At 37.4% G+C, this 25163-nt stretch overlaps 1 protein-coding gene across 1 annotated transcript; it reads right to left on the reverse strand.

Moving 5' to 3' along the window:
- Positions 1–2558: 2558 nt before the first annotated feature.
- On the reverse strand, positions 2559–24633 carry LOC117432133 (ETS homologous factor-like). The gene is made up of 9 exons (XM_034053645.3): positions 24526–24633; positions 14643–14751; positions 13821–14069; positions 13431–13484; positions 11762–11824; positions 11598–11666; positions 9012–9068; positions 8116–8311; positions 2559–6441 (listed from the first exon to the last, which is right to left on the reverse strand). The coding sequence occupies exons 2-9, from the start codon at positions 14740–14742 to the stop codon at positions 6342–6344; spliced, it is 888 nt and encodes a 295-aa protein (XP_033909536.1). The 5' UTR covers positions 14743–14751; positions 24526–24633; the 3' UTR covers positions 2559–6341.
- Positions 24634–25163: the final 530 nt, after the last annotated feature.

Consider the following 25163-nt stretch of genomic DNA (forward strand, 5'->3'; position numbering starts at 1 on the left):
TCAGAAGAGATTTTCAACATGAAAGAGAAAGAAGACATTTAGAAGCGATCAGGTTTAAACAAAAGATAGCATTGTGGTTTGCTCCACACTCTGTACCTTGCCAATCCCAATGTATATATAGTGTTTGGCATAGTATCACATCCCATACAAATCTGGAAGTCATGTGACAAACACACAGGTTTTGTGATGCTGAATTGTTGCTTGTTTTACGACCCATAACTATTCAATAATACAAAATTTAGAAATATTAAAAGAAACCTAATCAATTCAATGACAAACATTTTTACTTTAAGCCTTTTTTTTAATGGTTTCAATGTTGAGATTAGTTTTGATTCACAAACTTCTATCTCAAAAGTTATGAATGAATTCCACATGCTAGGAAAGTAATGCTCTAACAATGCATTTGCACGGGTCTCTTTAAAACAACCCTTCCTTCAACACCTCTTACATTGAATAGGCCATTACCATGGATAGCATGCATCATTGCACACCTGCCTCCTTCCTCCTGTTGCTATGAAGAACAGTGAAACTTCTTTTGAGTTAACCACAACTGCTTCGGGGTTGGAAAAATGACCAGCAACACAGATCTCTTATACCTGTGAGTTCAGCTGTGTCACACTAGAAGCATACCAAGGGATAGCTGGAATATTCAGATACAAAGTTACTTTTCACCACAAATGTGGTACTTTGTAAGCTTTTTTCATTGCATTTCATCTTTTACACTGTTTCATGCCATACTTTCCTGTTAACGGAACATGGTTGACAAACTTGAGTTGCTTAAGTTTGAGTCCTCAAACAATGACTCTCACCGAGTGTATTTTTACAGAAAATTAAACAATGAAATGGTATAAATATTTGCTTTTCATTTTCATTAAAAACCCCCAACATCTTTACACAAAGGCTTGTCTTTAAACACAAATATGCTTACTTGACTTGAAAAACGTCTTAAACGATGCAAACAAATTCCTACACTAATTGTTTTTAATAGTACACAACAAGCTTCAATATGAAAGCTGAACATTTCATTTCAATAACGAACGACAAGCATTTAATGAAAAAAAAAACATTGGCGCCTACTTCACTAAAGTAAAAACAGGCTTCTGTTATTTTGAAATACCACTGCATCAGATTATTACCACTGCTTAATAGCAGAAACAACATTTCATTTATGGTTGGTGTTTAACTTAAACCCGTTCATGGCCCCGAAGCAACATTAACCTGATAACTTCCAGACAATTTTCCCCTTGCACAGCGCATGCCCAGATTTGTTTTCCTTGCAGACCAAGGACGCTCATCAAAAACCAATAGATAAGTCTTTTGTAACTAATTTGTAACTAATTTTTATTAAATACAGACAGTTGCTGGTAGGAAAGCTTGGATGTGCTATATGAGAGCGTGCCAGTCATAGATTCCACCACCATTAATTCTAACTTGAGTCACTAATGCGGCAAGGTGGAGATGAAAAAGTATGATATTTTGATATTACAGAAGCACCCATGAAAGTTTGGTACCTTCACACATAGAACTTCCAAGGTATGAACATTTGACAGCTGATCTGCACCCATTACATTTTGCTACCTTCAAAAAAGAACATTATCAAAGTATGATGTATTTCAATTGGTATACCTAGAATAATTACCACAATACTGGATTACATGTTCAAATGAATATTTATGTATATTTATTATTATTATTATTATTATTATTATAATTATTATTACAGATATTTGCATGGTGTGAGTTCCGATAATATTTGTTGATATTAGTTTGAAAATAAGTAATGTTAATTATATTACATTATTTTAGTTCTGCTATATATATATTTAATCTTTTCAAACTACTCTTTCTATAACCACCAAGATGAATTGTTGGATTGTTTTAACTAGACCAAAAAAATATTTTTTGTAGCTACAGATGATATTTTGATGCATGCATCAGATTTTGAATAGGTAGCAGATTTTAACAAGGTAGCAAAATGTGACGCTTATTTGACGGGGTAGCAAAAATTGACGTTACACCGGTCTGATTCTCTCGCTTTTTTTCAATGAATAGAATGTAATTAACAGAGAATAAAAACAAACTAAACTAACCACTACCTAGCCTGTATTTAACTAATGTTTTTTTGTAGTCTCCATAACTGCCCAGTAGCTTCTGCTGCAGTCACTCCATCCTAAGCTGCTAACGTCAGCTATTGTACAGTGCAGACCACGTGTTCATGTAGGGTGCATTTCATTGTGTTTGTCTATCAATGTGGCCCTTCTGGCATCCTCTGAATACCTTTCCATTTTTTTTTCCATGTTAAACCATTTAAAGGCAAAACCATAACAAAACAGAATAATAGTGTGTATAAACTGAGCAAAAGTAAAGGGGCAAAATATATAGTATGTAATGAAAGAGGGGCCTCGATTTGGGGGTGATTGTTGAATGATAACAATACATTTAAAGTTATCTGAGATGGGGAAATAAGAATCATGGGTAAACACTGTCTGGGAACAAAGGCTTATGAAATACAACACCACGTTATATGAAAAAAAGTCAGACCACACCGCAAGAACACTTAAAATATATGTTTTATTGAAAATTAAATAAGTTTCAAGTACTTTTTTTAATCTTTTTTTTTTTTACCATTCACATTTCTCACAAAAAAAAAAAAAACTGAAAAAAAAACAAAGAAAATTCCCCAAGCACCGTCCCATCATTGCAGGGCCCTCACAGAGTTAGAAAGGACTTGTGCATAATCCCAGCCCAGAAGCCATGTCAATCTAATACCACACTTTACATTAACAGCCATTTCTGGAGATTTCAAATAGTTTACATGTGAGTTATAGCCTGGTATTTATTGTGTACATCCACTTAAAGGAATACGTTGTACTCTCTACATTTGCATATTTTTTATCTTTATAATAGCACATATTTTTCATATTTTCAAAAGTAGTATCGTACCTTTGTATGGGCTTTGCAATGAATAGGATTGGTCACACTAACAGAGATAACAAGGGTTCTAGCATTCAAACTTAGGTTTACTGAATAGATACACTGTATACAAATGAAAAATGTTTAATTTTAAGAAAGTATTAAGACAGATTTGGATACTTTATCTGGGCATGGTTTCAAAAATGTGAAGCAATAACAAAATAATTCCATAACTATTACAAGTTGTGTACTTCCACTCATTACATTACATAAGAACATATAAATATAAGAACATTTACTAATGGAGGCCTCAAAACTTTGTCAAGCTGGGTCTTAAAGCTTCAACAACATGACTAGGTAACCCATTCCAGATCTGTATCTGTCTCAAATGCTAAGTTCTGAAAGAAACTCAAGCCATGATTTCAGCTGCACTGTCTTGGTCATTTCACCTAAAGGATTCAATTCCCAACCTTTTAATTGCTTCTTTCTTGTCATTAACTAACCAGCTGATTCCCCATATTTACTGACATGCTTTGATCCATAAGGAAATGATGAGATCATATGACCCAAGAGAATAATACATAGAAACTGAAAGCTGTCTAACCCAAAGTGGTGCCAGATATCATGTTTGCAAATTAAAAACACATGCTGGCTATAATGTATTTTCATCAGAATTGCACATTTGAGAGCTGTGTAGCTACTTGAAGTGCAAATCAGGTGATATTTATGAAATTATTCTGTTAGCTACAGTTACTTTAAAATGCCCAGAAATCCAAAAAGAGAGTTCAATATATACAGATTTGTTTCTGCCAAGACCTCACCTGAACCTTACACTCGCATGCAATGCTGCAGGACGGTATGTGGGCTCATGTGGGGTCCTATCAACAGTATCTGAAGGAAGTGAACTTCTAAAAAGATGATGCTTGTGGGAATGATTCATTCTTGACATGACCAGGATGCACATCCAGTACTTGTTGAAATGTGACACAGGGATGAAAGACATTTTCAGAAATGTATACTAATACCAGACAGTATCTCTCCAACTCATGTGCTGAGACAAGACGCATGCAAAACCAACTTAGGGTTTGACATTTATCCAAAGTACAGTGATTGCGTACAAGTACAATTTCGGATGTAGAATGTACTTTAATAGATTCCTCCATGTTTGGATTTCCCTTCAGTCCATGGCCAGTTCCAGTGATAGCCTTCTAATAGTTTCCAATGCTGTCAAAATGTTTAATATGGGAACCTACAGTGTGCTGGGATTAACATTTCAGATATGTGAGTTATAAAAAGTACCAAAAGAAACGATGATAACTATTATTTAATACTAACAAGGGTATGAGGGGACTAGCCTTACTTTTAGTGTTGCTTTTATATTGTATGACAGACTGTTTGGAACTATGGCTATGATGAACCGTGGTAAAAGAATCGATTTATTGTTTGAAATTCTAGTGAAAGTATCACAGTGAAAGTATTTTACACACAATATAAATACAGGTACATATTCTTAATCTTGATAAAATCATGGTAAATCAAGGTACAGTAGAAACATGGCGGATCATTGGAAACTATTACAAGGGAAATCCTATCTCTTCTATTGAATAGTCTAATTGTAAAGTATGCACCTCACTGTATTGTATGTATTGATACACTACTCGGTGTAAACAAGAGACATGGGAGCACTAACTGTTAATTCATCCACTAATAATATACTGATTCATATCAGACATAAATGCGTCAAATGTGTTTAACTTTTTGCTACTTTGATTGAATGCATTGAGCCTCAATACTTAAGTTTTGTTTCTGCTTGTGCTGCAAGACAGTCAAGATCATGGACATTTTATATTTGCAAACAAAGATGCTTTTCTTACAAACTATTTAGGGGGATAGTCCCATTTGTCTTAAAAAACTATTACAAACCACATATCAGAAATCATCCAATCACAGTGAAGTATTTGCCAAAATTCCAGTACATCTTATCTTGTGTACAGATGTCATACAGTGCATAGAACACCACATCTACTTCCAGTGTTCAAAAATCTAAACAAATCAATATATTTTGTATATATTACATTTCCATAAAGGCAACCAGATCTGCTCAGCTTCCCAGTCTTCTCGCCAGGACCCTAACATCTCTTAAGGCCCCCCACACACCAGACACGATGTGATTTTTCATTAGGCTACAAGATACTTTTGCTGCACTGACCATACACACCAGAAGCGACACAGAGGCGATGCGACAGATTGGAAAACTGCCAGATCAATAAAACTATGATCAAGACTGGTACATATTCTGTATTTCAACATATATGGCAATAAATCCTACATACCAGGCTTATTCCATGGCAAGTATTATTTTTTACTGCGTCATTTTGGATACTGCTTCACACTGCTGGATCACTTGCATTGAAGATGTTCTCTGATTGGTCAATTTTCTAGTTGTCGCACGAAAATCGCAAAAAATAGGATTCAGTTCTATTTATTTCGCATTGTTCCAGTGCCCCTGCATCACCTGTGGTGTGAAAGATACTTATCAAAAGTATAGGTTCTATTAATTTTGTGGCATTGCTGCACAGTGTGTAGCAGCCTTTATACAATAAGAGACCCTACACTTGATGTATTAACTTATAAAACAAATGACAGGTTATATAATAAATCAATATATAAAATATACAAACTATTGGCACAACTCTAATGGTTTTAATATAAAATCTGATAGCACATATATTTTTTAAAAGGAAAATTCATGCTATAACAGGTGTTTTCAAAACAGCATAACGACCAACATTTAAGTAAATTCAACCTAGCAAATAAGGCAGAGTGGACCAGCTAGTAAAACAGATAAGGTCCTGTTTAGCAGACCGAAGGCAGTTTATTCAAATGTAAGGAGGAGACATCAGACAGTGGCCAGTACCTGCAGATGATACTGGCAGATGACCTAGATTCCAGCTTGTCAGAGTCATACAAAACAAACTAGAAATGTGTGTTCTCATATTTAGAAAACAAACATGCAATGTAATCACTGGTCAATTAAGACCAAGAGCAAGGAAAACTAACAGTGATTTGTAAAGTGAAAATTCCACTGGAGAAAAGCTTTAAATGTGAAATGTGGTCAATGTAGAGATGGCGGTGAGCGCTTACTATGGAATGCTCATATTACATATTACCCAGACTGCCATCTCTGGAGGCTTTTGTAACTTGAGCTGAGTGTGGTATTCTGTTTTACACTTGGATCAATACAGTCAACTGGGCCAAGTTTCACACTTGAATAATAATTTGGCTATTAACACAAGTAAAAAAAATCTCAAAAAAAGCAAGGAAGGCGTCTTCATATTAACAAATAGCTGCATGATACCAAGGTTATAAATAAAATATCTATTTTTTACATCTTAATAGCATAACAAATGAAGGCAAAACTTGCTATATTACTTGTCAGATTCCCTCCACCCCCGTGCATTCCTCCCAAATTTGTAGACAAGCCTCCTTCCATCCACACGTTCAAGAATCTCCCGCTTATAATAGTACCTGCGGAGGTTAAGAAACATGTGAGTGACCGACACTTAGGACAATACAGAACATTTAGCCACTTTTACATTATTCTAAGTAGAAAGATTTGTTAATGGTTTTATATGTATCTTTTTTTCATTTTAATCAAGGTAATCATGGTAATAGATCTTCATTTCAATGGGCTATATGGCATCACAGCCCTGGCAATATCTTTGGCCATCGGCACAATTGTCTTAAAGAGTAAGTAGCGGGGTTCTGAAAAATATAGCGTTTACGTCCCCACATGTTGCTACAACTGTTTAAATAACATACCTGTCATTTTTATATTCATTGTTAACATCCTGACAACTTTTTACACTTATAACTTTAAAGTCTGTTTCAAAGCACTTTTCAAAATGTCCGCTCTAGTGGGGTTTGAGATCTACTTCCCACGCAACTCCACTACTCCGCTCACTCCACTGGCTCCCGATCACCGCTCGCATCCAGTTCAAGACTCTTGTACTAGCCTACAGATGCCTTGACCAGACTGCACCCAGCTACCTCCAGACCCTCATCTCTCCCTACACCCCCACTAGACCTCTCCGCTCCGCCTGCACTAGAAGACTGACTCTACCTCCTCTACGCTCCCCTGCCTCCAGAGCCCGCTCCTTCTCCACCCTCGCTCCGCAGTTGTAGAATGACCTTCCTACAGATGTCAGGACTGCCCAGTCCCTGACCAAATTCCGGCGACTCTTTAAGACTCACCTCTTCAGACAGCACCTGTAGAACTCCTCTGTTTTTCCCCTGGGACACTTATCACCCTTCCTTAAATGTGCTTTATTTGCTCTTATCTGCCCCCTATTTTACTGCATTTAATCCTTTACTTCAGAGTACTGTAATCTGCCAAGTGTTTAATCTGTAGTATTTTGTATTTAATCATATCCTGATGTAACTATCACTGACACTGTTGTCTGCTGTATTATTGAATTGTATTTTGTCACACTTGTACTTGCTTGAACCAAAGTCATTGTATTTATCTTGCTCTTAATTGTATTATTACTTGTACTGTAATACTTGAAATGTATTTGCTTACGATTGTAAGTCGCCCTGAATAAGGGCGTCTGCTAAGAAATAAATAATAATAATAATAATAATAATAATAATAATAATAATAATAATAATAATAAAAATAATAACCTGTCCTCTAAATCGCTGCAGGAAGAGCGATTAAAAAAAAAAAAAAAAAAGTGCTCTGGCTTTTCTGTTCCGTACCACATCATGGATCGTTATTGCTGTGTTACCTGTTTGACAATGTGGGTAATAATCCTTACAAACTTTAAAGTCATAAGTGGAAAAAGTTGTCAGGATGTTAACAATGAAAAAAAGAAAAATTCCAAGTAAGTTTTAAACAGTTGTAGCAACACGTGGGGACGTGTAATGCTGTATTTTTCAGAACCCTGCTACAAAATAACTGTAATAGCAACAAAGTACCAGTAACATAAGATGCACTATGTTGTTAAGATGGTAATATTCGTACAATTGACATAACACAGTGCGATAGAAAGCTCTTGTCTCAATGTAGTCCATGGTCTTAATAAATTAACACATTTAATGGAAGTTCATCAAGTCAATGGCAATAGGTCAGCTGCACATGCAATTCTGCATTAATAGCTCCACATGAAAGTAGCCTCTGAGTGTTTCAACGACCCCTACCTCATTGCTCGGCTCAACTTCTCATACGTCATGCTGCTGTTGTTTTTCTTCTTGCCCCAGAGCTGAGCAACAGCCTCTGATTTGAGGAAGCGGAAGATCCCCTCTGTACGATCCTCCCACTTTATCAGATCTGGGTTCCGCTCTGGATTCAAAAGGATGTCCCTGATGAACTCCCATAGGTGTGTCCCTCGGGGGTCTGGGAGGGGACAGATGGAGAAAACATTGTTATAATAACAGCCCTCCTTTCACCCAATGTAAAATCTTCAGTTTGTCGCTAAACCTTCAATTTGACCATTTGAACAGATGCAATAGTTTGGAGAAGTTTCGGTCTGGATTTAGAATGCTGCAGTATATATTGTTTATTGGCCATCAGTTGTCACAAAGTGCTGAAGCTTTTACTGGCCTTTCTGGTGATGCGTTGACATGGTTTTAATTTCTATCTTTCTGGTGATGCGTTGACATGGTTTTAATTTCAGATGGATGCCAGTATGTCTCCATTGGTCAGATGAAAAGCTTTTCACTTTTATACTGATGGTACCCAGATATACTTAAATCATCTTTTTGCAGTAACATTTATCAAAAAAAATATTTTCGATTGGCCCTGCGAGTGTTCTCCAATGCTAGCCAGCAGTGTGGAGTAGTGGTTAGGGCTCTGGACTCTTGACCGGAAGGTCGTGGGTTCAATCCCCGGTGGGGACACTGCTGCTGTACCCTTGAGCAAGGTACTTTACCTAGATTGTTTCAGTAAAAACCCAACTATATAAATGGGTAAATGTATGTAAAAAATAATGTGATATCTTGTAACAATTGTAAGTCGCCCTGGATAAGGGCGTCAGCTAAGAAATAAATAATAATCATGCTTTAATCAAATAAAAACAAAAAAAAAGAAGACGTACTATGTTTTTTAAACTGCCCTTCCTGTGGTCTGTTGTGTTTCCTCTTCACCTCTGGAACTGGGAGCAGAGAAAAGTGTGAAGAGTCAGGGTTAAATTCATGCAACAGTAAAACCAGGCTTCCTTTTTATAAATTCATATTATGGAATGGTTATTTTGGTTCAGATGAACTGCATCCATTACTTTTGCAACTAACAGTAAAATGTTGGCACAAATACACAATAATCGCTAATGTTACAGAATGAGAAACAAGTGCTTATGTGTACTACTGAGTAGTTTTTTTAGCATTGTAAAATTAACAGGTGTGATTGGAGTAAATATACACCATGGTTGCCATTCACAAAACAACATCTCAAAGATGCACAAAAGAGTAATACACTGTTTTAAAAGGAGACAAGAAATGATTCTTTTGTTATTTTCTGAAACAGTATTTTAATGTTGTCATCCCCTGTCACTGTTCCCTTGTAGGATATATAGACACCTTGGCTTGAGATTATAAGTCAAGGGATGGCTTGCAATAAGTATTGGATTTGTCCCACACTGTTGATAACAAATAACAGTATGTTTCAAAGAAGACATCAGGATATGCTGCTGTTAACCTGTACATCAACCCATTACCAGATGGAATCGATATAAAGATGATGCTGCTTCCCAGTTACCATGGGGCCTATTTTGTAATTTTCGCTGTGACAAGAGGCAAAGAATTTTTTTTTTGCATCAAAAGCAGCACACAACAATGAGGCAACAATCAAGGTTTGCCACAAAGGTAAGATGGGTTGATGCATCTTGAAATGGCTGTAGTAAGAGATGCAAGGCCCTTGAGCAGGTTCTCATGGGGATGATTGCACTGTGGCACACATCCAATGATCTCTAGCTTAGAACAGAAAGATATCATCTCCTCACAAAACACCATGGGTGTCAATTGATGATGATAGCTTGCCCAACCTGTCTAATGAGCACTTTCAGGACATCACCCTAGGTGTTTACCAACGTAAGCAGGCAAGGCAGTATACTGCAGAGCACCTCCTTCCAGATGGCAAGTGTGAATAGTGTTGGGTGTGAAACTCCAATCCAGATATGTAGAGTAAAAGACATCCTCATTATTTGTTCTACTAATGTCGTGCAGCCAATAACATCTTGACATAGTGCACTTTCATGTCTGTAGCCAGGTTGTATTCTGCTCCCCCACACTGCCTCTGTCCTGTGGTATTTGGGATACCAATTGTATACATCAAGTCTGGCGACTTCCAGATGGCAAAAATTAAACATTGTATACAATTCACAATGTTTAACTTTTGTCAAAACTTTGATCAATCCTAAACTATTCCTAGTTTCGTATAGATTTACCTGTCAATAGTGTTTGTTTTGGATAAAAAAAAACACTTTTTATTGGGCTTGTGCAGGGTATTGTTTGTTTAGAGCTGCTGATCAGTATAACTCAAGGATAGATACCACATATGTTCCTTTGGCAACCCCACACAAGCAGGACAAGGGACATGATGTAATTACTTTAATAGAACATCAGATTTTTCATTCCCATTGGGTTTCCTGATTTTCTGAAAACGTTTCACTCCCCAGTGCTGTGTTACAACTGCAAATGTTATGTTTGCTAATTATCTCCTGATCTAGTTCATTAATGTAAAAACAAACCAGCAAGGGCCCTGGCACCGATCCAGGCATTACACGGAGTACATGGCCCAAGCTACAAGTTTCTACCCCTAAAAGTACTCTCCGCTTCCTGGTTCAGAACCTACTGGTTGTTATTGTAGGTATGTGAGTTCCATGCACCTCGGGCTGGGTCATGTGGTCAGGAAACATTATCTCCCTCCATGAGTGCACATGACACTACATAGCCACACAGTTTTGTTTAATACAATCTATTGTTAGCATATAATATATTGTAATATCATTGATAACTTAATCTAATGACTGTCCAAATAAAGTTTTAGAACAATTACATGAGCTCTTATCACGGTATAGATAACAAAGCAGGCACACAAATGAAATTAGCATTCCTCCAAATAATGTGTAAATAATGATTACAATTTGACGGATATTAATTCCCCTTATGTACCAATTACATTTTATAGAATGATTATATATATATATATATATATATATATATATATATATATATATATATATATATATATACACACGCACACACACATATACATATTTCTACCAGTCAATCATTTTTCTTTATCCAATCTTCTTATGTTTTTCTTGTTCTTACCCCAAAATCTCGTCAGCACAACTCTTATTCAGTAAGCAGGGATATAAAATCCAGCAGTTCGAAGGTAATCCTTTGTTGTTTTGAATAGGAGGTAAAGGGCAAGGGTATCCAATAAATTCCCCAAGCATTTAAATTATCCACAGGGAACATTCGGCCAATGCTGCACAGGGGCCAAAAAATATGTGAAAAAAACCAGCAAAAGTGAAGCTCATATTTTTTTGGAATTGAAAATGTTTTTTTTGTTTTTTTTTTATCAGTAACAGACATTAATATATTTGTCTTATTTTCTTAATTCTTAAAGGACACACCACCCTTGTTCATGTTTTGCTCAGCCAGGTTTTTACTGTCCTTACCCTGAGTAACTGGATTCGATGTGCTTTGACCCATTGAAGCCTGATAGGGCACTTTGATGTCTAACAGATCTGCAATGGAATCAAACATTTTTTTAGAAAAGGCAGCTGTAACAGTAAATATCTGGCTTCCTTGTTATTGCAGTATACCTCAGCAAATCCCCTACCTGTGTTTGTACAGTCATAGAAACAGCTCTCTTCCTTAAAGGGGTTCAGCATACATGGTAGTTCTAAACAGACACACAAAAACGCACGTGAAATTACACAATATAAGTTGTTATTTAAAGCTAAAAATATATATCTTATTCCAGTTGAAGTCTTGCATCATTTTTAAAGAGTTGATGTGTTTCTTGAAAAATTAAACACTGTATACAATTCACAATGTTTAACTTTGGTGTCTGTGCTGTGAATAAAGTTTCCATCTATAACTTAAAAATGATCAATCCTAAACTATTCCTAGTTTCGTATGGATTTATCTGTCAATAGTGTTTGTTTTGGATAAAAAATTGTTTGTTTTACGCACATGTGAGCTGTTGATCAGTATGACTCAAGGATAGATACCACATATGTTCCTTTGGCAACTCCACACAAGCAAGACAACAGGCATGATTTAATTATTTTAATAGAACATCAGGGTTTCAATCCCATTGGGTTTCCTGATTAGCTGACAACATGTCACCCTCCCAGGCTGTGTTACATCTGCAAATGTTATAAGTTTGCTAATTATCCACTGATCTAGTTCATTAATTTAGAAACAAACCAGCAAGGGCCCTGGCATTACACTGAGTACATATATCTACTTGTACTACTGTGTATTACCACTGTTTTCACCTGAAGGACTCTCGTACAGCAAGTTGTCAAAAGCTTTTTTTGTAAATCAAAGCGTATTATGTCATATGCTCTTTTTGGCAACTGAGATGACATTACTTCACACAACTAAAAAGAGCTGAAGAAAGTTTCTGACTCCTTTTCACTCTGTTTCTGCTATATAAACAGTGAAACACAAAGCACACATTTTTCTTTCAATATACATGCAAAGTGAAGAACCTTTAGGAAAGTTATTATTTGACAAGTTGCTCTCACTTTCTCAGCGCCACATTGGGTTACTGGAGGAAAAAAGCTCCCTGATAATCTATTTCCAAATCTTCTCCTATCTCAGGACTCTGAGATAGGAAATTTGTAATCCATCATTCTTACTTTGAGTTTTAAATGCATTTAGGCTACAGTTGTGGCAGATTTGTTTATTAGGATTTAATTTAATGTGAGTAGGTTTTTTGTTTACACCAGCAGGCCTTCCTTGGCAGATAATGACCTGAAATGCTGCATTTAGATTGGCTGAGGCAGCGTCTAACATTCTATTAGGGTTATAATGACACGTACAGTTGCTTTTCCTATCTGAGCGGTTGCTGCAGAAGTGTGCGTGGGACCCCTGCTCTTGAGTTATGCTGATGGATGAATTTGACGGAAGCTCACAAATGTGCAAAACCAGAACAAAACTCTATTCACACCTCAGACCTTGACAGCTCTTTCAATCTTTATGTACATTTGTGAATATTTTATTATTCAGTACGCGTTAAGCATTACAAAATGCCTTGTAAACAATTATTGGTACCTAGTCATTAACATGACTTTCCAATAAGTGTGTTTCAGTTACATAACATTTTGTGTATTTAGGTTTTGTTATGATTAGAAATGAACCACAATTACATTTACACAAGCCAATAAATTTGGATGACCCGGACTTTCCTTCAAACAATTGCCAAACTTTGTTAATCACTAACTAGCGGCGGAAATCCTGACTTGAGTCCAAATCAGATTTCAAATCTATTTACTTACCATCAATTTCTGTTTTAATATCCACTGGTGAAAAGAGTTCATTTCCACAATGACCTGAAAGTGAAAAAATACATATATCAGAGAAACAAGGCAACTACATCTCTAGTTAATGAACATCTGTAGCATACTCGTGTTAGTGTCCTTTACCTGACTTGCACACACCTGTTGTGTAAATGTGCTTCCCATAACAGATACCTTTTCATTCTGTAGAGTATACAAGCTGCATCTACTGTAGGTTAGAGGTTCTGATAGTTACAACAGCAGATCTGACAAACTTAGATACTGAGGGTTGATTTTAGGCTGTGTTTCCCTATTCACACAAATTCAGGTGCAGCACGGCATCATAAAAAAAGACAGTTTGACAAATTCAACAAGGCCCTTCTACTGTACCATTCCACTTGAGCTCGGTCAGACTGTGGTAGAGTATCTGGCCCATGCTACCGGCAGCCCGGGTAAAGTCCTGCAGGCTCATGGTGCACAGCTGGCCTCCGTCAATGTCAAAGTTCTGAAAGGGGATGCAGGTGGCATCCAGCTGGTGAACGTCGAAGGTTTGCTGCAGCCACTCCCACACCTGGAACTTGGACCAAAACTGAGGGTGGGTTTCCTGCCACATCCTCCCCAGGATCTCTGCTGTAGACCCTGGTCAGGAGGAAAGTCAGTACCTGTCAGTATCCAGTCTAGTAAAAGAGCTACCAGCAGCTTTTTAGTCCAGGGGACCATTTTTGTGAAACACACAAGTAATGTTACAAACCCACTTATTGTTTAACATATTCAATTTAAAACTTACTTTGCAGCAATCAGTTAAATACTGAATAATTGTTTTAGAAAAAAGCTAACAAATGTGTTGATGTATAATGAGGCAAACACCAGAGATTTATCTACCCCTTTAGCTCAATTTTCCTTTAACTTTTTTTGTCTTCTTTAATGTGTCTCATTATACGCTCATGTGGGTATTCTGTGGTGCAGCTAAAGTGTTTTCCATACTGTTAGTCAGTATTCCTAATTGTTTCTCTAGTAGCATTGACTATTTCATTCTTGATAAATTCTGCCCTCTTCTGCTCCTGTGCATATCATACTGTAGTATTGTAATTTCCAATTATGCCCATAGTTTTTCTGACTATCCACCTCTGGTGCGTTACTCCTCTTTCCTTTTGATCAAATGTTTGGCCGTACAGGTAGGTTAAAATAGTGCATATTCTAAGCAGGGTTTACCATCAGTGTTGGTGTAGTGTGCACTCCACGCCGCAGGCAGCTGGCTCTGTGTGCTGACACTTGAAGGGATGCTCATAGTGCAGCCGGTTTGTCTGACCATGGTCCAGAGCTTGAGAGACAAAGGAGTGAATACAGTATGACAGCATGTAACTCCTATATGTGGAGAAATTCTACTTTTTAGAAGAGATTGCATGTTGTTATTAGGATACTGCTTTGTTTTTCAAATTAAGTGACTAAAGTGTAATTTTCACAAAGGCCTTGTTTTCTGAAGATTTTACATTCCACAATTTATTTTCTTAAAGGAGTCTGCTAACTTTATACTCTGTATTGTGCTTTTCCCCTAATTTTAAAAATAAAAGTGTACTGCAGGTGTTTCACCTCTGATAGATAAACAACTTTGTTTGAATAAAAAGTAGACCTGGTTGGTGACTTTGTTTTAATGAGTTTCATTGATGCTCGCTGAGAGAGAAAAAAAATAACTAACATGAAGAACCAAGAACTTGTAGTTAGTATTTATTTATCTTAAATATACAATGGCAAAGAAGGGAAAATTCTAGTTATGTACTTTTTCAATAAATGACAATTAATAAATAGTTGCTTGAACCACCCACACTTACTCCTCAGTTCTGTCTAGTCCTGACATCTCTCTAAATTGGATGTGATAACTGTACTGCTGCCCCAAGTACAGTATCTATAAACTTGATAACTGAATGGTCCTTGCACATCCGTGCTGTTTGATGTCGCTAGCTCCAAGCAGAACATGTGAGCTGCTGTGGAAAGATAACTGTAATTTGGGTATTTTACCCACAAATATTTAAGGAATTTACCAGTCATACCACCTATCCACACACACATACACACACACACACACACACACACACATATATATATATATATATATATATATATATATATATATATATATATATATATATATATATATATATATATATATATTTTTTTTTATATACACACACACACACCAATGCACAGTAGCTTTTACATCAATAGCTCATTGGGCACATACATAATGTTATTTACATTTTAAATAGTGAGCAGATAGGTTTGTTGATTGTTTGAGTAGTATTGTAATCCTAGCACTGTATGGTCTTGCATTGTCCTGCTGGAAAATCGACACATCCGGATTGGCTTCCGGATCATCACACTTCCACCGCCCCACTGGTTGGCTTGAACAACGCAACAGTCAGCATAACTTATTTTACAAAACTGCTTTCAAAACGTAATAAGAAAAAACAGAAGACCAAGCTCAATGTCACAAAATATAGTACAACAGTACATTTTGCTTCTTTCAGAATCTTCCAGTACCAGTACTTATAACTGAAGAAATACTAACTCGATCACATTTCTGTGTTAATCAATTTACCCTAATAGACTTAATAATGTATTACTACTGACTACATTGTACATTTATTTTTGTAGATTTTCAAACTTATTTACCCACCATTGTTTATTCAGGTGCCAAATAGCTGAGCAATTTGAATAAACACTAGTGTTGAGTATGCTGCTTCAATAGAGCATCCGAAAATGTACTAACATGAGTTGGGTTCTAATAGTCTGAAAGGATCCAAGTGTTTCTGCATCAACAACATGACGGTAACCCATTCCATCCCCTCACCACTCTGTGTGAAGAAGTGTCTCCTTCAACAACATGACTAGGTAACCCATTCCATCCCCTCACCACTCTGTGTGAAGAAGTGTCTCCTTCAACAACATGACTAGGTAACCCATTCCATCCCCTCACCACTCTGTGTGAAGAAGTGTCTCCTTCAACAACATGACTAGGTAACCCATTCCATCCCCTCACAACTCTGTGTGAAGAAGTGTTTTTTTCCCTTTGTCCTAAGTCTATCTCCACTTCATTTTCAGTTGTGTCCTCTGGTCCTGGTTTCTGTACTGCACCTAAAGTAATGGTTAGGGTTAACACTCTATTTTGGTAGTACTTTTGGGTTGTGTGTGTTTCCATGTAGTTGTCTGAAAGATTCTCCTTCCAAATACAAATTACCAAATTAATATTAAAATACGGGAGGGCATATTTCAATGTTTATGTCCGAGTTCTAATTTGGCCTTGAGCGACTACTGATATTGTACAGCTTTCTTAAACTTCCACGAAGTTGTGTGTCTGTGTTGAAGCACCACAAGTGTTATTACATTCTATAGGAGGTAAGTCGATACAGGCTGCTCAGACAACAAAAAGTCCACCAAGTGGCAGCAGAAAATGTAAAATACAATATAGATACAGCAGGGGGTGCTGTGGACTTCTATTAAATGCTTTTAGAAGACAAAGCTTTAAGGAATCACTTAACCTCCTTGTGCTCCGTCTTTCGGGTGAGACGTTGTAGTAAGTGACTCTGCAGCTGATGCATAGTTCACACATCCTAGTCTCTGTAAGCCGCCTTGGATAAAGGCGTCTGCTAAATAAACAAATAATAATAATAATAATAATGTAATCATGAACAATGATGAATGGGCAAATGGGATTCATGTATAGCTTTATGCATGTATTGATGATTTTTGTTTTTATTTGCATTCAAGCGTGTATTATTTAATCAATTTCTTATAAGTTGCAGTTGAGAAAAAAAAAGGTTAAATGGTGTCTTGCAGTCGTGACTGGAAGTTTACTCTTCATCATAACCTCTCAAGATTTGTACTCTTCACTTCTGACTATATGAGCAAGCGTTCTGTTATTTCTCCATACTTCCTAGTAGCTGTGAGCAAAGGGTCTATTGCAACACCAAGACTTTTTCGAAGCAGTTCTTGTCTTGTTTAATGCCCCACATTTGGGGAAAGTCCTATATATTTCAGTAACTCTTCTCAACTATGGTTGATATATATATATATATATATATATATATATATATATATATATATATATATATATATATTGTAACATAGCGGGTTATGAGAAACAGCAGGGAGGGGGTTAAAACCTCCCTGCTATAGAAATGCTCTGTTTTGATTTGGATTGCTTTATTGTTTTGTTCAATTGTTTAATTGTTTTATTGTTAATTATCATCCGCACCTGGGCGCTATTGGAAATTAAGCCCAGGTGCGGGGGTTTAAAAAGAGAGCAAGCAGTCTGCTCGAGGCTGCTAAAGAGAAGGAGGCAGAAGGAGTGCTCTGCTTCCTGGCAGTCCCGAGAAAGGTACAGTGCAAACCGGTGTGCTTAAGTTTTGTGGTACAGGGAAACGGCTTAGCCGTCCTGTGATAGGTAGGTTCCTGCGTGTGTAGTTAGTGCTCAGAAAGAGCTAGGGGTTTATTTTGTGCACTTTGTTTTGTTTTAATTTTGTGTTTATTAAAAATATAGCGCGTGAGCGCTTGAAAAAAAAAACTCAATTTCTGTCTCTGGGTCAAGTTCTTAAAGGGGCAACGAACCCGAGTGGGTCAATCGTTTTACATTTGGTGTCAGAAAGTGTGGGCGCCCCTACGACCCAGAAAGATGGATTTATGGGAACTGATCGAGAAGATCAATAAAAATACAGCCGCTCAAAGAGAGCAAAATGAGAGATGGGAGAGAGAGATGGGGTTGGCTCTAGTGAAAAGGAGGGAGCCAACAGAATTGGAGCGGTTAATCCTGGAATGGGAGCAGGCTAGCGTAGCTCCACAGTCTCCTGAGCCCAGAAGGGAGGAGCCGCCGCTTCCGGAGCCCAGAGGGGAGGAGCCGCCGCTTCCGGAGCCCAGAGGGGAGGAGCCGCCGCTTCCGGAGCCCAGAGGGGAGGAGCCGCCGCTTCCGGAGCCCAGAGGGGAGGAGCCGCCGCTTCCGGAGCCCAGAGGGGAGGAGCCGCCGCTTCCGGAGCCCAGAGGGGAGGAGCCGCCGCTTCCGGAGCCCAGAGGGGAGGAGCCGCCGCTTCCGGAGCCCAGAGGGGAGGAGCCGCCGCTTCCTGAGCCCAGGGGGGAGGTGAAAAGTTTACCTCCACCACAGCCCCGACCACCGCCCCTACGGTCCAGTCCGGCACCGCTGCGTCCAGTCCCTCACCCTTTGCTCCAGGACACCCGGCCGGTCTTCCCGGACCTTCCTGCGCTGGACCTTGAGCCCAGGAGTGTGCAGCACTGGCCACAGCTTTTCCCCTGGTTCCCTGCTCCGCTCTTCCCGAGCACCCAGACGTCGCTGGGCTGCTGCCAGACGTCGCTGTCGCTCCTCCTGTTCGCTGCTTCGCTTCCCCTGGGTGATCGGACATCACTGCGCCGGTTCCCAGGGGAAGATCTCTGCCCACTGCTGCATCCTCAAGTGCCACGGTCTACGCTCCGGTCGCCCCTGTTGAACCGTTGGGTCCCCTTGTCGCCGGTGCGCGGTCCTTACCTGGCTGAGCCGGGACGTGGACCGATCCACCCTCAAGCCTGCCCGTGGAAGAGGGCAAGAAGGGACATTTGTGGACTTGAGGGTGGGTGGTTATGTTTTAGGGGAGGAGGTGGCCGTCTCGTGGCCTGTGTCTTGTAAAGACAAGGGGGGGGATATGTAACATAGCGGGTTATGAGAAACAGCAGGGAGGGGGTTAAAACCTCCCTGCTATAGAAATGCTCTGTTTTGATTTGGATTGCTTTATTGTTTTGTTCAATTGTTTCATTGTTTTATTGTTAATTATCATCCGCACCTGGGCGCTATTGGAAATTAAGCCCAGGTGCGGGGGTTTAAAAAGAGAGCAAGCAGTCTGCTCGAGGCTGCTAAAGAGAAGGAGGCAGAAGGAGTGCTCTGCTTCCTGGCAGTCCCGAGAAAGGTACAGTGCAAACCGGTGTGCTTAAGTTTTGTGGTACAGGGAAACGGCTTAGCCGTCCTGTGATAGGTAGGTTCCTGCGTGTGTAGTTAGTGCTCAGAAAGAGCTAGGGGTTTATTTTGTGTACTTTGTTTTGTTTTAATTTTGTGTTTATTAAAAATATAGCGCGTGAGCGCTTGAAAAAAAAAACTCAATTTCTGTCTCTGGGTCAAGTTCTTAAAGGGGCAACGAACCCGAGTGAGGGCGAGTCGTTTACAATATATATATATATATATATATATATATATATATATATATATATATATATATATATATAACATTTTCAAGAATCTCCATATGGAAATACAGTGTATTATCATGGTCAGGTTTGTATTTTAACTATGTAAATGAAAGCTTCAGCTACCCTTATTTGCATATATTGTTGGCCTGAGAACGTCACTGGATTGTAACACTAGCCACTGTTGTCTGTTCTTTTGAAGAGTTTGATGGGAGTTGCCTTTGGACCAATTATTATATTAATGGGGTTGTTTCGCCTCATAAATCATTGTCTTTAATGGAAATGTTTGAGATTTGATCAAATTCAACAACCTTGCAACACTCCTTCAGTGCACTGTTAAATTACAAATCCCTGACCTTGGACAACCTGTTTAAAACAAGTGCCACAAGATTGCTGGATGTGCTCAACTGTATTACCAAGTACATATCTTACTGTTTGATTAGAAAAGACACTTTGAACAGTTATTTTTTAATCACTTCATGTTTTCCACATGTTTAACACCTTGGGCCAGATTTACTTCAAATTTGTCGTCAACATCATTTTCTTTCTAAAACAAATGCGAATCAAATGACTTTCAGCACATAAGTTACATGTCTGAAGGTCAATTCACTCTTTGAATACCTGCAAAAAGCAATACATTGTTAAATCTAATAGCAGGGCAATGACCAAAGATCCGACGAATTACAAACAGTAATTAGGCTACCTGCAGGTAAGGGCTGCAGCTCAATATGCTTTCTTAAAGAAATGATGTAGACGTTTCCCAGCCATCACCCACAACACTTGTCAAATGTAAGTCCACATTATTACTTTTGCAGACGGTAAACCCCTCTTCTTTGGGTTCTATTGCTTGATTGTAACTAGTTACAGTAACTTATTACTTTGAAAAAAAAATAAAAAATTACTTCTCGGATACAGTTTACATTTAAAGAGATATTTTTCTTGGTTCGGTCAGGCTGCAGCTGGAAACATTCTTTGAAGATCCAGCTATTAAACCCACTCACTCTCTCCTCTGATGCTATTTTCTAGCAAGATGATATAAAAAGCGAGTACATATGACATGTAAGGCTTGACTTACACTGTTCAAGCATTTTCTGATTTCCACGTTATGCAATATCCATAGTTGTTTTTTTTGTAACTAAAATTACGCTATTTATTCATCTAATATGTAACGTGCTCCCACAGTTCGTTACCTGTCTGAAAAAGGAACCATTACAGTTACAGTTACATGTAATCAGATTACAGTAATGTGTTACATGTAATTGTGTTGCTCCCCAACACTGCCAGCGCATTGCACAACCTCTCTCAATTTGTACTCGTAAATAGATAAGGTATTTTGTTTCACTTTTGAATTGCTTCCCCCATACTGTCTGATTGCTATTAGAAGAACAAAGGCTTAGTTGGCCTGTTCTGCTTCTGTACACATTTGGTATTTGAATCCTATATTTTACCCTGTTGTGACTCAGGCAAGTGCTGTGTCGTTTGAAGTAAATGCTCAATCCTTCAGTATGAGTTATACAGCTCTTTTTTTATGTATATGACACCTGCCCTGGCAACGTTTTCTAAATGTTGTTTACAGTATGTATTATCAATCACAAATGGAGAAAATACTTCCCCAGAATTTGGTCCATTCTCTCATTGTAAATCCTTATTACTTTCTGTTTCTTGCATGCCACTCTTTCGAATGTAAAAACACCAAGCTCATATTGTGCAGTCTGCTGTGCTGTCTGCATACAACAGTACACGTAGGAATGGTGGTTTATACGAATACTGTAAAATGGTATATTTTAAAATGAAAAAAATAGAGATCCTTGAAAACACTCCAGGGTTATCCTGTAATTCTTATGTATTACTGATATTACTTTTACTTTCTGCATTAGGTAAATAGGAATGTCTCTACTGCAGATGCCATTCAATAATAATATATCTTGTACATTTCAATGGAATATTCAGTTTAAAAAATGTTGTGAAGCAATTAATAAACTCACAGTGTGCCACAGTGAACATACAGATTTCTCTGTACCATACTGTTAAAATCAAAAGTAAAAAATAAAACATAAAGACACTGCAGTCCTGTCATTTTTAACTTGCTCTAGACAATATAAATCTAACAAAGGACACACTGTCGCGATGTCAAGGTTTATTTTCTCAATAAACAGAGTCGTGTCTAGTTCAATACTGCAGCTGCACATTGTTTTCAGCAGGTTTCTTGTGATCCTATTGTCTCTGGGTTGCATTGTGAGGGCCTCTCTTCTGAAAGGTATTCTGCTTCTTCAATATTAAGTGCAAATGATCTTTCAAGTCGTAGAGTGTTGTGCAGCAGACACGGTGCTGGGTAAGCTACACTGGCATTCTGCACATGTGTATAGGCAATGTCTTGATTTCGCTTTTGAAAACGCGACTTGGTTAATATAGTAAAAGAGAAACCACTCAATGCTTAAGTTCACAGTTGAGCTAACATTGGTTTTAGGTACAGGATGATGAACAAATGCAGTTGAATTCCAGGTTATACAGGTTCTGGTTTGTAGAGTTACACCAGTCATTTTAATTGGGTTTTGGCTGAAAACAAACATACTTCTCAAACATGTGCCAAAGGTGCCTTTTGAGCGACGTAAAATGATTATTCAGTCTAATTTAGTTAACTATAAAACTGTTACTATCTATTGTGGAAAGCTTATCATGAATGTAGAACGTCTGAATCACGTGACCCACTATTGACATTGCATTAATACAGTACCACAGTTTACTCTTGGTACAAGTTGAACAACTAGCTTCTTTGTACTATAATTCAAGTAGTGTATTCACATGGAACTAAAAAGTCATTTTAGAGATCAACCTCTGCAGAAAGGAAGAAAGTTAATATTTATCCACAGAAAAACCCTTTTGAGAACATACACATTCAATTGAAATTGTATCCATAATCTATATTTTTGATGTGCAAGACAATCCAGAACAAAGTTTCAGTCAGAAAACTCATGCAATACATTATTAAAAAAGACTAGACAACAGTACTGTGATAAACTGTGATGCACAGCTGGGATGTAGTGGGTCAAGCTAAGATATAAATCCTTTCCTTGCTGATCATTGGACATATTGTTTATCGAGGGTCGAATAAGAAACAAACTATTCAATTGACAATTTAATCTGCTATTGGAAGTGCCTAAAATATGCTTGAGATTTACGTAATTGGATTAAAGTGAGTTTCCTGCCATCCATCGCTTTGTTGAATTTATCAGGAGCACATAAGAAACAAGGGATGGTTTATAACGGTGTACAAAATAGGAAAAAATATAGTAGATACGCAATGGAGTTTCAGATGCATAAAACTGTCGTACAAATGCTACAGTGATTTTAAAGCTTTTTTCACAGGCATTTATGCAAACACCCTTGAGTCAGGATGAGACAAAACTAAAATCTAAAAAAAAAAACAAAACATTTATCTTTACAAAATACTATATAGAATTCATGAACTCTGTGTCTGTCATTTTCCCCAGTTACCACCAACGTAATAACTGCTGGTAAAGGGCCTGTCTTTTGATAAGGTTGACACAAGCTACTGAGTCCTATTCACATTGTTTTTAATGATTGTTTTGTCAAGGACTTTTTTAAACCAATTTTGCAGTTAATGAAACCTTTTTCAACTGAATACACAAAACTACCCAACAGGAGGATAACAATCTGCATTCATTGTTCTTAATTTGCTATGAATATAACCACTAAACAGCAAAAAATAATACAATAGTGACTATAAACTGAAAAATACTGAAAAATAATACAAAATGTCTTCTCAAAGTTGTGTAGTTTTACTCTAGGAAAATACTTTTCTTTACACCATTTCTAAAACAAACCCGTATCACTATTGTTCCGTGCAATATTGTGTTTTTAATTTCAAAGAAGCAAGCACATACAAAACCAGAGGTTTCTTGTTCATAAGCAGGTTTATGTTAAAATAGGTTTTCCATGGGAATACTAGTTTTAAATGTTGGAATCTGTTTTATGTAATTTTGTGGTATTTGTGCGGGCATGTTTTAAATGACTGAGACATGATACATTGTGTTCTATTTATAAAAAGGTGATTTAGAAAAACACATGTTATTGTTAAAATGTTAAAATATTCAGGCATTATAAACCTGCTTTGAACAGATGTTTTTTGTATCCCAATATATTTTGTTTTTGATTGATCTCATTTTACTGTAATTGTATTATTATTATGCTCAAAGAATGTATTTAATTATAACTGCACTATTACAGTTCACTTTTATCTAGAATGAAATTACTACAATCAATCTCCAAACCAAACTGAAATATGACTTTAAACATAATAATCTTTTATGTATCCTGTCCTGTCCACCCAAAGTTAAAAATGTTAATAAAGCTGACTGAATTGAATTTATATTGTTTGCAGGCACTGAGGCAAAGTGATCAGAATTCCTTGTTTGTTTGTTTTTTAAGTGAAGCATTAAATATGTATTTTATAGGGATCTAGTATTTCTTCTGAATGCAATGTTATTGTTATTGCATTAAATCTTTTGACTTGTAGTATATTTTTAATTGAAAAAGGATGTACTGGTTTCTACAACCCTAAAGGATATCCTTAAAGTTCATTTAGAGTGATACATGCCATACTTAAAAAAAGAAAGATCTACTATTGATTTGGTAATAATTACCAAATAATTCTAAAACAGTGTGCTTTTCTGAAAAGATTTGTTTCACCAAGTGCCACATTAGACATCCCATTGCCTGTTCATTCTACTTTTAACTGTCTGAGAAGCACAGCATACCTGTAAGCCATCATTTAAAACAAACTGAAATCCCATTGTCTGGCAACAATCATCTTTATAATAAAACTATATCTTTGGACTATAAGGGAAAATCTTACCTCCAGTTAAGATTCAGGTCCACTGTTGTATTGATATAATTTACAGATCAACAGGTTTTCAAATGTACTTAAACTGACTGCTGTGAGCAACAGGCAAGGAGCTGAAACTATTTCCAGTTGTAGCTCTAGGGTGCTGTCCCTGATCCAGCACCCAATGGTGAATTTTCCATGTGTACTTCCTGCTTATCTCATTGGCTTCATACACAGGTATAGTGCATGCATCGATTTGCATAGCAGAGAGTTCAGGCTCCCTGCACCTTATCTAACAGCACTGAGGAAATGCAGCCATCTTTAAGCCTCTATCATATTAACATTCCTTCTTTAAAAAAAAAAAAAAAAAAGCTGCATCACCTTTCAGCTTTTAATATGAATGTCCATAATCTGGAAATAATTCAAAACTGGTAATTGTTTCCAGTCCCTTGGGAATGTTCTAGCAAAGCATATTAATTTATGGGTGTGTTTAAATTTGAATACATTTGTGTGTGAGAGTGAAAGTGCACCTTCCTGAATGCTCTGAAGGTGTCATATTTGTATTTATAAGCTGTGTTTAGCTGTGCACTTGGTACTGCAAATAGGAGTTTATACAAGTAATTCATAGTGCACTTACCATTGGTCTGTATAAAGTTCTGGTAGCAAAA

Source organism: Acipenser ruthenus, chromosome 27, assembly GCF_902713425.1.
Source record: "Acipenser ruthenus chromosome 27, fAciRut3.2 maternal haplotype, whole genome shotgun sequence".
Taxonomy (NCBI): Eukaryota; Metazoa; Chordata; class Actinopteri; order Acipenseriformes; family Acipenseridae; genus Acipenser; species Acipenser ruthenus.

Bases quoted from the DNA above. Each gene is read 5' to 3' on its own strand.
- LOC117432133 (XM_034053645.3), bottom strand. From the start codon at position 14,742: ATGGTCAGACAAACCGGCTGCACTATGAGCATCCCTTCAAGTGTCAGC. The intron at 11,825-13,430 runs GTAAGTAAATAG...GTGTCTGTTTAG, and splicing joins TATTAAAACAGAAATTGATG to AACTACCATGTATGCTGAAC. The intron at 11,667-11,761 runs GTAGGGGATTTG...ATTCCATTGCAG, and splicing joins CTATGACTGTACAAACACAG to ATCTGTTAGACATCAAAGTG.